At 35.6% G+C, this 13,867-nt stretch overlaps 1 protein-coding gene across 1 annotated transcript; it reads right to left on the reverse strand.

Annotated features, from left to right (window-relative positions):
* Nucleotides 1-234: 234 nt before the first annotated feature.
* On the reverse strand, nt 235-9,094 carry LOC150076960 (cell adhesion molecule Dscam1-like). Its single transcript, XM_090386036.1, has 10 exons — nt 8,903-9,094; nt 5,379-5,663; nt 5,134-5,253; nt 3,598-3,768; nt 3,374-3,518; nt 3,092-3,240; nt 2,840-2,971; nt 2,431-2,609; nt 1,688-1,758; nt 235-339 (listed from the first exon to the last, which is right to left on the reverse strand). The coding sequence occupies exons 1-9, from the start codon at nt 9,003-9,005 to the stop codon at nt 1,732-1,734; spliced, it is 1,311 nt and encodes a 436-aa protein (XP_090242162.1). The 5' UTR covers nt 9,006-9,094; the 3' UTR covers nt 235-339; nt 1,688-1,731.
* Nucleotides 9,095-13,867: the final 4,773 nt, after the last annotated feature.

The following is a 13,867-nucleotide window of genomic DNA, read 5'->3' on the forward strand; positions in this document are numbered from 1 at the left end:
TCTTAGGAATTTCTACCTGGCGTATAAGTCGACCTTTAAATTTCAGTCGATTTTTAAAGCTTCAATATACGGGACATTGATTTTTTTCCATTTACCTCCATAGAGGGTCTTCACTCCGAGTTGCTCGGACGGCGGTCCCATTCCCACTCTGTTGAAAGCCCTGATTTCAATGGTGTAGCTGGTGGAAGGATGGAGACCCAGTAAAAGGTATTCGTGCTGAGCTTCCACTTTATCCACATGAAGGGTTCTATACGATATCTGATGACCTGACAGACTGGAAGTTTTGTAGCCAATGTAGAAACCTCGTAAATCACCATTCCATGAATCCTTTGGTGGTGGCTGCCAAAAAAGAATTGTTAGTATGAAACATTGCTATTTTTGTTTAACTTTTTAATTGCTATTTGTTTCTTTACTTAAATATAAATATAATATTTAATTAAAGTTTCTTTAGTTAAATAAATCTTTCAGTATTCTCGTTATTAAATCGGCTTCTTTCCAATTACAAATTAACATATAAAGTCTAAGAATAAAATCACATATTGTAGTGAAGCAATACTTAACCAAAATTATCGATTCATTAAATTTACATTGTTTCTTCAACTTGGAAGTTATTGCATCTTGTAGAGAGAAATTAAACCAAAGTGGTTGTTGTTATTGGGTTTTAGGAGCATTAGCGACTAAGGCCAAATTACTCCTTATAATATGGCCTGTAAATTGCATGTGTTCTGTGGTCGATTTTCTGTTTGCTGGATGAAAAACCCGAATTTCTTGAAGAAAAAACCATGCTACCCTCGCCTGAGACTGTCTAACTCAGCCACGTTGTGAAAATGACCCATAAAAATTCCTCTCGTCATTGATGGAACCTCGAACCCAGGTCTTTTCCACGCAGTGCGGGGAGGACGGGTGCATATCTATCTTTATAAAAATATATATGCACTCGTCATGATTTATTAGAAGACCGTTGTAATTGATCCAAATCACATCCTATCCGTGGATTCTTATAAGTACAAACAGCCATGCATGGATTCAATGTGTGTATAGACTTATAAATCACCTGCATATGATAGCAGATAATTTTGAGTTTCTTTTGCAATTATGCTAATTGTGTGGTTCATTAAAATTGCAAACAATGGAGCCCAAGGACAGAATCCCTTGGAGAACCTCTATATATTGTTAAAACCGCTTATGAAATTTATACTTAGTTTATTATCTTTGCTGTTCCACCATTTAAATGCCAGTAAATCATTTTAGAGCATTGTTTTTAATTGTGTTGGTTAATTTGAGACATAGCAGAGGAACTGCAACAGAGTCAAAAGCCTCCAAAGGAAAAAGACATACAGTTGCAGCATTTACACAATAATAATATTTTTTCACCCAATCCATCTATTGCCCTAGCGAGTAACATAGTAGTTATAATCCCTGTCCTTCCCACATCGGATGGAAAAGGCCTGAAAAAAGACTCATAAAAATTCCTTGATGGGATATGAACTCAAATCTTTTCCACCAGGTGTTGGAAGGACAGAAATTATACCAACTGTTCTACCCACTAAGGCATTGTTATGAACTGCTTTTCGCAACGTAACTGAGTTGGCTGGTCTCAGGCGAGGATAGCAAGGTTTTATCTCCCGGAAAGTTGGGCTTTTCATCCAGCAAACCTGGCGAAAAGGAAGTTTTATGACAATCTTACCTTCCATGATATTCTTACAAATGTCGCTCCTCTTTCTTCGATTTTCACATTCTTCGGTGAGATCCCTGGCTCTGTAATATTTAAAAGAACCATGTATTGTGTATGCAGCGCAGAAATAAAGTTAAAATTCTCCTGCAATTGTGCAAGTAAAAGATTACTTAATTTTATTATATTTATTACAGAAGTATAATGTTCATACGTTCTACAAACCATGATCTCAAACTCTGAAAGAAATCACCACACGTTTCCCCAGTTTTACATTACCGATAAAGAGTTGCTCTAAATTATTTGGAGTTGGGAGTTATTTCCACCTACTGGAATCTCGCTTATTAGTCTAATACATCATCACTCGGATGTACAGAACTGATGAATAAGTATCCTTTCCTGACCTTTTGGTATCTTCCATCTACTTGAGTTCCATAAAGTGGTTTTTCCAGTGCTGAAGAGATGGGTGTCTATCCTCCCGCCGAAGACAAAAACACTGAAACTGCTGTTTGGGGTGGACATCTAATTATAGATAATTAATAAGATATTACTCCATTCTTCTGTAGGTTCTCTCTTTCCAGTTGTATTTTCTAACAAGATCGAATGCTATCCCTTCTCGAACATTGAATTTAGAGCTAACCAGAGAAAAGGTCAATTTGCTTGCAATATTGTAGGAAGGGTTTGCATTTTGAAAACTAGTTCAAATAGTGCAAAATTATTCAATATTTATTTGTCAATCTAAGAAATTATGAACTCACACCTTCCTCATGAGTGGTCGCTACAATAGCAGGAGAGGTGGTTCCTCGTCCAACTTCGTTCTCTGCAATTACGCCAAATTCGTACGTAGTATGTGGATGAAGCTCTGATACATGCAAGGAATTCTGAGTGCCAGCAATTTTCACTTCACTGTGTTTCGAACTTCGAGAAGAGCTTTCTCCTGAAAGTAAGAAATAATATAATATATTTTTACTTCAGGAATTTTTATTTTTATTATTAATAAAGATGAATAATTAATTAAATAAATTTAACAAATTAATAGTAATTCACGTTTAAGATAGATTACGATGGCTTTAAGATTGTTATTTAGATATAAATAAATGAATATCTTACAGGTTGAAGTAGCAGCAACCAAAATTCTTCGTACTTTGAAAATGCTGGGACCCTTACCTGATTTCATTTTATAGGTAACAAGATAAGCAGAAATTGGACTGTTTCCATTGTACGGATGGCTCCAGGTAAGTCTGATGCTTCTACTCCACACATCGGTTACAGAAAAATCTTGCGGGATTCCTGGCCATTCTGAAAAGATATTTTTTAAATCTTTTCAGAGGTAAACAAGGATAGCAGCTCATATTATCCATTACGGTTAATGTTGTATTTAAATGCATTAAAACTGTTTTCATTTTTTTAATTCCTCACCTATCACACTGAGTCGAACCATGGTCGTACTGCTACCAAAGGTATTTTTTCCTATGCACGTGTAGAGGGCGCTGTCATTGCTTTCTGTTCTTTCTATAATCATAGAGGATGTGATGCCTTCGTCCGTCATTACGTTTATGATTTTAAGGCTGGAAAAAGATAATTCTGTGTGGAATTTTGCTTAAAATTCGGTCATAAACAGTTGATGCAAATCAGCTGTTTGTAGAAGAAATAGTCGCAAAAACTATGAAAATCATAAGACAATGAGGACAATTGGCTTACCGTCCATCTGTTGACGTTTTTAACTGCTTTCCTTTTTCCCAGAACAACTCCAGGGGACTGTCACCACTGACGTTACACATGATCTCCGTTCTTTCGCCTTTCTTCACTCTTTTCACAGCTGTTGATAGTTTAGTCACAGGTGGAACTAGAAATCGAATTCATTGGGTTAGAGAAATCAGATGGAAAGTTCTATGAAAAAAACTCGTTTAATCCTTTTGTCTTACCTTGGACCTCTAAACGAATAGTTTTCTTCAAGCCTTCCCCAACACCATTGGTTACTTCGCATGAATAAAAGCCTTCGTCTTCTTTTTTAATTTCCGAAATAGTTAAGGTTCCATCATCTTGAGTCCTCCATCGACTGCCGGATATTGGTTCCATCTGCTGCGTGGTGAGTCCTAGAGAACAGCATCATTAACCATTGCATCATATTCAGTTGGCTGCAGTTTAAACTGAGTTGAACATGACTCACATGCTTATTATATGATTATTATCAACTATTCTTATGTTACGAATATAATTAAAAGTAATGTTTATTAATCTGTAATTATGCAAATGGGATGAGAAATGGCAATTTAAGTTAATATTGACAAATGCAAGGTGCTACATATGGGTAGCAGTAATCCCGGATAAATGTATCAGCTGTGTCCCGTGTGGTATTATAATCAGTTAATGAAAAATAAAGAGGACCTGCAGTCAGATAAGTTTCCCGAGCAGTGCAAACAGGCTCCCAGGGCCTTAATGATATATAAGGATTTTTTGCCAGCAGTGATAAAGAGGGGGATTATCCCATTGTAAAAAGCAATAGTTAGGCCACATCTTCAGTACTACAAACAGATCTGGAGGTCTCACTTCAGAAAGGCCTTGTATCTATTGGAACAGGTTCAGAGAAGAGTAACGAGATTAGTGAGAGCAACAAAAGTATACTTTTACTCTTACTAGGAAAGGCTCCAGTTCTGCAAACTGCTGTGTCTGGAAACTATGCACCTACGAGGAGATCTGACTGAAGTGTTTAAGGATTTGAATGGATTGAGTAAACTGAATGTTGATGCAATCCTTTCTCTTGCTCAGACTATATAGGACAGATCATAAATTCAAATTGAGGAAGGATAGTTGCAGGATAGATGTGCGGACGTTTACCTTCTGCCAGCGGGTAGTCGATTGTTGAACAAATTTTCATCTGTTGTTGTGGAAGCAGATAGTTAGAATAAATTCAAGAATGAACGAGAGATACTATTGGAGAGGATGGACAGGTAATGTAGGAAGCTGTTTTTCTTTCTGGCTGATGCTGTACAAGCTTGGTTTCTTGCAACCTTTGTCACTACTAATACTACGAAAAAGGGAACTGTTTTCAATTGTAGGCTTGGGATTTTCACAGTTTCACAGAAACATTTCCATCACTGGGTATACAGCGTGAACACAATAAAGTATTACAAGCAGTTTCCTTAAAAACTAAGAGGGTTATTCTTCCTGAACATTTATTTAAATTTTAGTAAATCCCAAACATACCCGAAATTTGGATGACTTTTAGGAATGGCCGATCTCAGAATGATGGAGTATTGATTAAAAAAAAGAAACTAATCTTCATCATATGCCTGATAGCCCTCAAAACACAGCTGGAACTAATACAAGCCTAGTACTTTTGGTTTTCGAGAAGACTGTAACACTTTATATGATTTACCCTATACAATGCAATAATGTACGTATAAGCACATTATTTCCATGCATGTATACGTACTTCTAATGACAGTTAAAAATTGTACCTTTTGATTTTTTCCAGCTGTTAGTTGGCGTTGGATTTCCCACAGCTTCACAGTTGAGGACTACTTTTTTCCCAGAAAGTACTGCAAGGTCGTAAGGCTGACGGATCCACGTTGGCGGAACTAGCAAAAATTTCGGATGCAGTTTAGCTCATTAATACAGGAATTAAAAATTTCAAGTAGCATGGTGTGTTTTGTTTTTAAATAGAGCATTTTCATAAAAGACACATAATCTTAATCTAACTTACCCATAACTTTCAGCTTGGTTGTGTAGCTGTCTGTGCCTACCATATTGGATGCGATACACGTATAGTTCCCAGCATGCTCTTCTTTCACTGATCCTATGATGAAAGATGAAGAAAAGTCATCCTGTCTGCGAACAGAAACATCTGAAGTTTCTACAAGGGGTAATCCATTTTTCACCCAGTGGAAAGTAGCTGGAAGGTCACCTTCACTGATGGCACAAGTTATCTGGTATCTTTGTCCCCGTTGAAGACTCATTTCCAGTTTCATTGGGACTAGTTTTGGCGGCACTGGCAGAAAAATGGAAGAAGTCAAGAATTTCTATTTTTAATATGATCAGCGAAACTGTCAGTTAAGGGTTAATGCTATTAAAAAATTTTTGTGCTATAAAAGCTGCCTTATGAGAAATTAAGTTCAAAGAAAACAATTTCTTTTCTTTTTTTTCCTTGGCTTCTCAACCCTCAGCCCATTTACAATACAACTGGATTTGCCATTTATAAAAAAGTTATCTATTGGAGACAAAGAAGTTCAACTCTTAATTTGTTAATTAAAATAATATAAAGTAATGATAATTCATAAAAAGATAAGACAATGATTAACTAACTGATATTTTCATCAATGTCCAAAATATCATTATTAAAAAAAACAGGAGATATAATAATATCTTTCCAATTCACAAAGGTGGAGATAAAGAGCAGTTTTAAATATAAACCAGTGGGTTGGAATTCTGTGGCAAGGAAGTTGTTTGTAGTTAAAGATGCGATTCAAGACCATCTTGACAATATCTTGAATAGATCCGAGCATGGGTTCATTAAGGGGTTTATGCTTGACCAATTTGGTAAATTACTCTGAATTTGGTAAGTTACCAGAATCCAACTGCTTACAGTTGGATTCTGGTAACAATTTTTTTACATTATACAGTATATGTAGACTTCAGTAAAGCTTTTGATACAGTCCCTCATGGAAAATGCTATACAAATTGAAAGAAGTTGCAGTTACTGGTAAGATCCCACGCAGGATCGCAGGCTGGCTATAAGACAGGAGACAGAGAGGTTCTGAGTGATCAGTCAGGGTGGACTAGCGTAACAAGTGGGATCTTTTGGGGATTGGTGTTAGATCCCCTCTTATATCTAATAACTTTATTTGATATCATAACCGATACTGAAGAGGGTATCCAAGGGAAGTTGTCAAAGTTTGCTGATGATTTGAAGGTGGGAAGGGTGGCTAACAATCTGAGCTGGCCAGGCATATTTGTCCCCCTTGGAATAACAGATGATTCCTTGAAGTTTACCTATTGGTAGAAGGTTGTAAAACACTTGAATAAGTTGCCAACAAATGTCACAGTGGCAATAAGGCTGGCTAGGTTCCAAATGGATTGGAAGTGGAATTGAATTACCTGCAGAAATGGGAATAGTGCGACTATTATGTTTTATTATTTAGCTGGTTCAAAAGAGTTGCATCAATTGGTCTTATTAATACTAAGGAAAATAATGTTTCCAACACTGAGAGCCGACCGGGCTAGCCGAGTGGGTAAAGTACCTGCCCGGCAACCCAAAGGTCGCGGGTTCGATTCTCGCCTCGGGCTTGGATCAAAGTACTGCAAAAACCTTGGGAGGTGCAATATGGCCACAGAAGCCGATGCGCCAACAACTACCAAATCAAAAAAAAAAAAAAAAAAAAAAAATCCAACATTGAGGAAAGACAGGCCATCATTTTAGGCAGGAACGAAAAACATATGGAATTCATACGTTTTTTTTTTGACACTGTGCATCTGCTGAATGTTATATCTCCATAAAGCAAGAGATTTAAGTAGCACAAAAGCATTCGGAAATACGGGTATGTACTAACTTTTCCCTTAAACCTCCAGTAAACAAATACCAGTTTATTCTTGAGATTTTGACGATGTGCTTTCCACGATCCCAGATCAATATGCAACGTGGTCAGTTTATAATTTAAAGATATATCTAATCTATTAATTATTATTATTATTTGTATACACCACGTGCAATTTTTTGCATGTTTATTCGTAAGCTTACGACTAAACATGAACAACTGTTGTTCTGCTATATTAAGTAAATATACGGTACTTTTGTTATGTCTTGATATGCTTTAAAATATGAAAGAATAATCTTATTACCTGTCTTTCTGGTAAATGAATAAACATAGATACAGTTAAAGAAGATGGGTTGTTCAGTTTATCACATCTTCCTTCATTTTATTTTGACATTTCAATTCAAAGAGAAAAATATGTATAAGTTGGCAAAACACTCATTTGTACATGAATCTAAGGGTTGCTACATCAGTCTTATACTGTGAAGCAATCACTAAGAGTTGCCTGAACATATTTGGTCTTGCAAAAATAAACAGAACTTCTCCCAATGAAAAAAATATGATACTCTTTATTTGTAATGGGCGCCATTCTGCACATCTCATAATAATGTGGGAAGTTGCACTGGCTTGCAATATCTTCTTGGAACTAGATAAAAAATCAACTGAAAAGCCATTTTAGTCATTCATTAATTCAACAACATTTTTAGGAATGATTACATTTTGGATCAAGATCGAAGAATTCCAAAGAAGATCTTTGAAATTTTACTCCTGATATATTTATACTAAAATCATGGTACTATGGAAATTCAATATCTAACTACACGTATTCAATGAACTTTTATGAACGTGAAGAGCGCTTATTTAGTTCAAGAACAGGCAGAAGAGCTTAAATTCAAGAACAGGCAGAAGAGCTTAAATTCAAGAACAGGCAGAAGAGCTTAAATTCAAGAACAGGCAGAAGAGCTTAAATTCAAGAACAGACAGATCTTAAATTCAAAGAACAGCTTTAGAGAACATGTTCTTCTTCTTAAACACTCATCGTTAATTGGTAAACATCTGCAAGATGTCAACAGAAAAAAAAATAAACATATCAGCATGATTTCGACCAAGTATTCTAATTCAATCTACTGTGCCACTGAAGACTGGATTTAGGTTAGCGTATTCCTATTTGCAAGGCCAAAAGTGATCCACAGGTACGTACACATTATGGTAGTGTGTACTTATATAATTACGTATTTCCTATAATGCAAATCCTTTACAGCAATATACGATATTATTAAAATTTCAAAATATCGATAATTAAGTAAAGTTTTTACATTTAAATTGAACCGATTAAAGTACAACTTCCATACAAATGATTTTTTCTTTAAAAATGATATAATTATTTATTGATTTAAAAATTATTAGTAGATAGGCCTTCCCATTAGAGAGCAAAACAGATTTCAAGTAACGTGGAATGATGGAAGGACTTATTAAAAGAACGATGAGTAGTAGATGCTCCTGGCTCATCGGTAATATCATGTGCACACCTGATTATTAAACATAACATATTTTGACAAGGAGCATTCCGTTTCGTCAAATCTTCCATTTCGATCCCTGTAGATGATTCATTCTCGCGCATACACATGCGCCCTGAGTCAATTTGAGGAATATAATAGCGTCATCACTCTATACCAAGTGTGAACAAAATGCGACTTACCTTGAGCATTTCCACAAACACACATGCACAGCATCCACACTTCGAATAAGAGTTGTATTCCAGGCAGTCGTATTGGCCAAAAAAAGCTCATCGTTACATACATCGTAGATGGAGAATTTTGATATCACAAAATGGCGGCGTTCCTGCATGTCTTCAAAGCCATGCGGTGAAAGGAGCACACCAATTGTTAAGTACATGTATTGGACAAGCCAGACACTATATTTCTTCTCATTGTGGTAAGAATCTTCAGCACATCTTTAAATTTTCCCAAGGTTTCACGCAGGATGAACTTCCAGAAATTCCAATTCGTTATTAAATGAATATCGTGAAATATGTGGAATTAAATGACCGACATTGTTAACATCTACCTCTACCTTCACCAACAACAACTATGGCAGAAGACTTAATTCCCAAACTGGACGTTTGGTGGCGCTGCTAATAAACGTTCTTAACATGGGGAAAAAAGTTTCGAAATTAGGCAGAAATACTTTAGAAATATTGACTGTCCAGCCGTTTTTTAGCCACCAAGTTAATTTATTTAATTAGGTAAATTAACTTTATTAAAAGAAGACTCAAACTATATATATAGTAAGTTTTGTACTCCATAGTTAATTATTAACTATGTGTTATTGCTAAATTATATTTTTTATTAACAGAGAGAAGATTTTATCGTCAGATAAAATCTAAACGCAATTCAAAAGATCGTTTACTTTTTCAAACTTACTTTTAACTTTTTTTAGAGATTATTATCATTTATATTTGGGGTTCTGACTAATAAAACACTTCATCTAAAGAAATCAAAAGTATTGACCATAGTCTCTGTATAAAATATAACGCAGCTGTTCTCCAACATTCGGAAACATTCGTTAAGTTAAAAATACACAGTGAAGTCCACTAAATAGCCTTGCTATTGAGAGACTCCACTGTAATTAATTTTACTCTTACCTTATTTTAGCACAGTTACTTCATTTATGTTGTTTTATTATTTATAAAGTGATGAATTAAATATCCATGTACGAGTTAAATAAAACAGGCTTCTTGTTATTATGATTTTTTCATACGATCTGCATAAATATTTATATACAGTATAAACTTAAAGCCAGGTGCTAAAAGTCTTCCTCAAGGTGATTCAGCAAAGGATAAGATGTAAGTGCGAAAGTGCACTAGGAAACACACAGTTCGGATTCTGCAGGGGACTAGGCACCAGAGAAGCAATTTTCTGTTTACAAATATTGCTACAAAGGTGCTATGAACATCAAAAAGACGTGTATATATGTTTTATTGACTACGAGAAAGCCTTCGATTCAGTAGACCACGACCGCCTAATTGACCGACTGAGAAAACATTTTTGCTTGAAAACAATGATATCAACTTTATTACAACTCTCTACTGGAATCAAACAGCCCGGCTTCGCTATGACAACGATCTGACAGACCCAATTCCAATAAAAAAAGGCGTCCGGCAAGGCTGTCCATTATCTCCCATTCTTTTTAACATCTATTCGGAAATGATCTTCGACCAAACACTGGCTGACAAGAACATCGGCATAAAAGTTAACGGACACTACATCAATAACTTAAGATATGCCGATGACACAGCACTAATAGCGGATTCAGAACAAGATTTACAGACCATCTTGAACGAAGTGGACATAGAAAGCCAAGCATGGGGGCTACGAATCAACAAAAAGAAAACAAAGGTGATGAAGGTCAGCAGGACTGCAAGCAAAATCACGATCAAACTAAACAACGAAAAATTAGAGCAAATACACCGCTTCAAGTATCTCGGAGTGCTCATTGATGACCAGCTGAACCATGAGGCCGAAATCAAAAGCAGAATTGAACAAGCCAGGCAGGCATTCACCAAATGGAGAACCCTCCTCACCGACAGAAGCTTGAACATCGTGCTCAAATTACGCACATTGAAATGCTACATCTGGCCAATACTGCTCTAAGGTGTAGAAACCTGGACTCTAACATCAGCCACTACAAAAAAGCTCTAGGCCTTCGAAATGTGGCTCTACCGAAGAATGCTGAAAATTCCGTGGACAGCCAAGATAACCAACGCACAGGTCCTGCAGGACATGCACACGGAACGGGACCTGCTCAAAACCATCATCAGCAGGAAATGCAAATACCTAGGTCACATCGCTAGGAACCAACAAAAATATCACCTACTACCACTCATCCTGGAGGGAAAGATCGAAGGCAAGAAACGCCCAGGCAGACCGAAAATGGCATGGCTAGATAACATCAACACCTGGCTTCACATGACAACAGCACAAATTCTACACGCAGCGCTAGACAGAGAACAATATCAAAACGAAGTCGCAAACGCCATTCGGCAGCATTAAAGAAGAAGATAAACTTACAAAAAAGAAAACACGACACAGTAAATGAATTAGAAATAACAGCGTCCATGCCCGCATAACCGGTGGATATAACGAAACTGCAGCCTACCAGAGCCCTCATGGGTAGCATAGTTGGTGTAATCATAGTCCTCCCCATACGGGGTGCAAAAGACCCGATTTCGAATCTCGTCAATGGCGTGAGGAATTTTTGTGGATTTAAAAGAGACGCCTGATGATGGACCAGTAATTCTTGAAACGTGCTATCAGAGCAGACTTCATCTTTTAAAGGGTTAACCCTTTATATCAGGGCAGCTCTTCGTGAAGGCAAAGTGTATTCAGCAGTGAGCGACGACTGCTGCATTAACAGACATTGATCTCATGATTACATCAACGGACTATTGGTCTCAAAAACCCATTAAGCTAGAGAACAGTTGTCCCATCTTCATATAAGATTAAATGAATTGTATGCAACAATTTTTAGCTGCAGCTTTTCATCCTTCTAAATCCCTCTTCTCAACTGTCTCGGAGTGCAAATATTCTTTCAAATAAGGTATATATAAGGTGCAAATAAGGTATATATAAGGTGCAAATAAGGTATATATATTTGGACAAAAACATTATTATTATTTCAATAAGGCCAAATTGCATTATTTTATTGAATAAAATAATAAAATAACATGCAGAACACACACCATATTTTTTCTCTTTGATGCCACTTTATCTATTTATATAATTTTATAAACTACCTATATATTCGTTGAGTTTAATCCTCGCGTTAAAATGAACTCCTCTTACCAACCCAATTCGAAAATTTCTGCCAGGTTGCCAGCTAAGGGACTATCTTTGTTGGATGGACAATAAAAGGCTATTGAATTGAGGATTCAATGAGAATTATGATTACAGTTGCCAAAAATAATAAATAATTTCTGTACATATATAAAATATATTCCTTTTTATTCAAAGGGGTAACTGAAAGGAATTCCGAACAATTTTTGTAATATTTACAAATTGTATTTCTTTTATGGGTCGATTAAAGTTCAGGGAAGTGGAAATGGCCCTTGTAGGACGTATACTATGTTTGTTAAAGGTGTAAATGTCCACAACTTTATTAAATACGAGAAATTCTCATAGAATTTTCATAATAAACACATGAACAAGTTAGAATTAGACTATCGCAGTTTGTATCTTCTGTATGTATCGATAAACTCAATTGATATCCAGTTCATCTGGCATATATCGCCATTCTTCATTCAGAATTATGTAAGCTTTTTGGGTTTTGTCTTTAAACTCAAAAACATATGTGAATGGTTCTGTGGGAATGACATTGTAGCTGAGGACTCCAGTTGATTTTAACATCAGGATTCAGTGTTCTTATGCTCCTTATAGATTTTACCTGACGCCATGCTGGCTTCTTGAATATACTTTTGCAAATATATACCACATACCTCTATATTAGAGCATATCTCTCGATTTGTCGGTAAAACAATAATTGTTTATATATAATTAATATTATACAATTTAATATTGAAATAATAATATTTAAAATCCACAAACTGATACAGAATTATTGGATTTTGTACAATATATCACAAAATTAAGAAAATAAGTTAGTTTTAATCATACTCCAAGAACTAATTGCCCGATTCCAAAAAGGTAGCAATATTTCCTCCAGATTTCCCTGATAAAAATGAATTAAGTACCAATGCAGTTTTCAATAGATAAAAGCAGAAAATGTTTAAAATATTTAAGATAGGACATCAAATTAAACACTTAGATAAGAGTAAACTTACCTATGCCTTGAAATAATGAGTGCTTTTGATTCTCAATTTCATCGAGTTACGCTGTTCTGTAAGCTGAATATATATGGACTTAAATTTAGGAGAATTCTGATAAAACTGTTTTGTTTAGATCCTAAAGCAGTTTCAGAGTGCAAAGAGCGTCCAAACCTTCAACGTAAATAAAAGTAAACATAAAATATATAAAAATCAATTCTTTCCTATTTTGCATATAAGATACTCTTTTTCCAATGTAATTCTATGCTTAGTTCAGTTTATTTCAATCATTTATTTAAATTTGCTTTAAATTAACACGTAGTCAAATTGTCCAAATCGAAATAATTTAGGCTAAATACCCTCACCTGTATTTGCAACACTAAACAAGTCACTTCATTACCACTGCGACTTGCTGAAGGGACTAATCGGGCACATTTTTCCAAAGAAAATGGGAGAGAGTTGCTAAAATGCGTCTTCTTGGGTAAGTCCATCTTGCCCAAGGAGAGAAATGACCATGATTAAAATTACACTTCATCTGCAGAGTAAGAAATCAATAAGGGCTCTTAGAATCAAATGTGGGAATAATTTAGATCATTATATTGGAATACTTGATGAAGGATCTAGAAGCATAGAAGTAAGTTATGAATATCAATTTGAGTCTCAAATTGCTAATAAATATGACACGGTTTATCTTTGCTTTATGCATATTTTGGTTAAAAAATGACAAATGGAAAGCTATGTAATCACAGTGACTTCATCCTTCTTTAAGTACAGACATGTAAAATATTGTAGAAAGGTAAAATATGATCCTAAATATCTAAGAATATTCCATCAGGGAGGAAA

This window comes from Mastigoproctus giganteus, chromosome 12 (genome assembly GCF_048544385.1).
Source record: "Mastigoproctus giganteus isolate SK-2022 chromosome 12, ASM4854438v1, whole genome shotgun sequence".
Taxonomy (NCBI): Eukaryota; Metazoa; Arthropoda; class Arachnida; order Uropygi; family Thelyphonidae; genus Mastigoproctus; species Mastigoproctus giganteus.

Bases quoted from the DNA above. Each gene is read 5' to 3' on its own strand.
- LOC150076960 (XM_090386036.1), bottom strand. From the start codon at position 9,005: ATGTATGTAACGATGAGCTTTTTTTGGCCAATACGACTGCCTGGAATA. The intron at 3,769-5,133 runs GTACAATTTTTA...GCTGTTCTCTAG, and splicing joins CAGCTGGAAAAAATCAAAAG to GACTCACCACGCAGCAGATG. The intron at 1,759-2,430 runs GTGAGTTCATAA...TAAATATTACAG, and splicing joins CGACCACTCATGAGGAAGGT to AGCCAGGGATCTCACCGAAG.